Source organism: Aplysia californica, unplaced genomic scaffold (genome assembly GCF_000002075.1).
Source record: "Aplysia californica isolate F4 #8 unplaced genomic scaffold, AplCal3.0 scaffold00936, whole genome shotgun sequence".
NCBI lineage: Eukaryota > Metazoa > Mollusca > Gastropoda > Aplysiida > Aplysiidae > Aplysia > Aplysia californica.
This window is the reverse complement of record NW_004798206.1, coordinates 252,478-255,610: the sequence shown is the minus strand read 5'-3', so window position 1 is coordinate 255,610 and position 3,133 is coordinate 252,478. Positions and strand designations below refer to the sequence as shown.

Here is a 3,133-nt window from a genome sequence, read left to right as displayed (position 1 = left end):
TAATATTAATAATAATAATAATAATAATAATAATAATAATAATAATAATAATAATAATAATAGTAATAATAAATGATAATTATGATAATGATAATGATGATAATAGTAATAATATTAATAATGGAAATAATATTCATAATAATAATGATATAAAATTATATATTATAATAATAATAATATTAATAATAATAATAATAATAATAATAATAATAATAATAATAATCATCATCATCATCATCATCATCATCATCATCATCATCATCATCATCATCATCATCATCATCATCATCATCATCATCATAAATAACTACAGTCACTCCGATGTGCACAAACATTTGTTTATTTTTATTTTCATCAAAAATCAAAATGAACAATGTTGCCTTATCCTTGCAAGGCATCTCCACATCAACGACCGCCATATTTGGATACATAATATTCTATCAATACATGATAATCAATCAAATTCAAACATATTATAATACTGCACAATAGCAAAGACGACGTGGAACGTTATTAATATATAACGTTCGGCCAAAAATATAGTGCACATCGGGTAACAAAAATCATAAATAACTACAGTCACTCCGATCTGCACAAACATTTGTTTATTTTTATTTTAATCAAAAATCAAAATGAACAATGTTGCCTTACTGGAGAGCCTAGGTGCATACTATGAGAATCCAAATAAAACATTCCCCGATTATTACCAAAACACCCAAACTCCAATGATGTCGGCCAACTGACAAAATTTCAAAAACATATACATTGAAACAAAACAAAATAACCAAAACCAAATCAAACAAGACACAAAACTGTGTTAAATCTAAGTCGACTTTACATTATGATTAGGCCTACATTACATAGGCAAAGAAACGTTTAACATCTTATCTGTTGCTGACACCGCAGACAGTGGGTATACGTAGCGCTCATTGAAACACTCTTCAGATTTCCAGCGACCTAAAGTTCTCTGGTAATGTGGTGTTCCACGCCTGAGGCAACATAAGCTGTAGCCCCAGTAGGTCTAAATGAACGAGCTGTGAACCCAGAGTCACTAAGCCCCGCCTCTTTTATGCACTTGTTTAATGTGTCAGCAACTGCAGCTGCCGAGATGGCAGAATAAGGGGCATGTAACGAAAGAAAAACTGGGGAATCCCCGTCTGCACCAACCAATGGTTGCGTGCGAGACAAATAGTCTTTCCTTGCTTTAACTGGGTCAATAATTTCTTATATACCTCGTTTAATGAGGACTTCATGTCCTGTACGATTCGAGTCCGTTTTGGTAGCAAAAAATTGGATCACCGTAGACCCGTCTTCCTTAAACAGAAGTTGTTTTCGTTTAAAACCGATTGTTGGGGCGATATCCGATGGGCGACACATCGCTGCGAAAGCAAGTAGTGTAATTGCTTTCTGTATAAGTTGTCGAAGTGTCAAAAGATCGTTGTGACCCCAATTCCTAAACATAGACATAAACAATTGAATCGCTAGTATTTTGGTGCGCCCTTTCGGACGTATGGTGTTTATTCTTATCAAAGATGTTACACAATTGTCTAACAATTCATGATGCACTTGTAAATCATGAGCCTTCAACCATTGTTTCAGAGCGGAAGACAAAGATTTTAGTAACGATTCATGTCTCTCTGATTTTTCAGCCTCATGATTTAAAAAGTTAAGAATAACAGCTAACACGTTGTCAGTTTTAGGGGGGAAAGCTAATCATTGATAATGCCAAAGCTATGAAACTTTTTTAAACATGCATTATACTGCCTCAGTGTTGAAGAAGCCAAGAAGTTTGGATATTTTTCAATGCAAGCCAGAGGCCAACCTTCAGCTAACAATTTTCTTTCCCAGATATCCTCCAGGCGAACCACGTCCACTTGTGATTCTTCAATGGTTCTGGAGTTTGCATTCCCATTTGAGTGCAAAACAGTTTGGGTTTTTTTGGTGGAGCCACTGATAATTGTTTTAATCTTTGGTAAAACTACTGGGCCTTCCATTCCGGAGCAATAACTGTTGCTGTTGCCTGTTGCCGGCACATAATATCCAGCACCTGATCTAGAAGTCTTATTGGTGGATTCACATAATTGTTTTCCAGTCCCCAGTCCCCCTGGAGCAGCGCATCTACTCCCATTGAGGCTGGATCTAGAAACCGACTGTTGTACTTTATGCATTTGGTTGTCGCCATAGTGGCAAACCTGTCTATGGTGTGAGGCCCCCACAGTACATTCAAATAGTCGTAAACTTTCTGATGTAGACACCATTCGTACTGGGAACTTAGTCGACTCAACGTATCGGCCTGTACGTTGAGCACACCTTTCAGATGTTGAGCTTTTAACTGTATGTTGTATTTGAGTGCTAATGACCACATTTCCCTCGCAATTCGTGACAATTCCATTGCAGGGCCCCCTTGCATATTGATATAACAGACCGCCGACACATTGTCGCTTAGAATAGTCACTGATTTGCCCTTTACTTGTGACAGGAAGGCCAAAAGACCTAATAGCACAGCTAGTGTTTCCCGAAAATTGGAACTTTTGTAAGACTGTTCTATCGTCCAATAGCCTTGGGCCTTCAAACCGCTTGGAAACATAGTGGCTCCCCATCCTTCTGCCGAGGCATCAGTGGCTATTTCAATTGAAATGTTTTGGTGTCTAAATGCTTTACCATTCCATGCCTCAAAGGCTTTTAACCACCAACGTAAGTCTTTAATAGTTTCCATGTCCAGTGCCAACAGATCCTGCCAAGAGGTCCTTGACCTTAAACATCGATACAGATTGCGAAGCAGGAGCTTGGCAGGCGTGACTGCTTTGGTCATGGACACAATTTGTCCGGCGATTCTCGCCAATGCTCTGGCCGTTGCTTGGCCCTTTTTAAATATTCTTTTAATGTCTTTGTTTACCTTGTCAATTCTATTTTTAGGAACTTTTAACCCAACTGCTTTGTCACCTACCCCAGTCTGTACCAAAAATCCGATGAACTTACATTCAGTCTTCGGGGTAAAACAAGACTTTTCCAAATTAATGTGCCAGCCAAGTTTGCCCAACTCCTGTATCGCATACTCAATTTTGCCCTCAATAAGAGAGGCATCATCACACAAATAAAAATCGTCTACATAAGACACAGTCTTCAAGTCATT

General features: G+C 38.0%; 1 protein-coding gene across 1 annotated transcript; it reads right to left on the bottom strand.

The window, feature by feature from the left end:
* Positions 1-1,943: 1,943 nt before the first annotated feature.
* On the bottom strand, positions 1,944-3,133 carry LOC101861399 (the record flags this gene model as incomplete). Its single annotated transcript, XM_005110729.2, has 1 exon — positions 1,944-3,133. A coding segment is annotated over one exon (1,155 nt), but the record flags the coding sequence as incomplete, so codon positions are not given.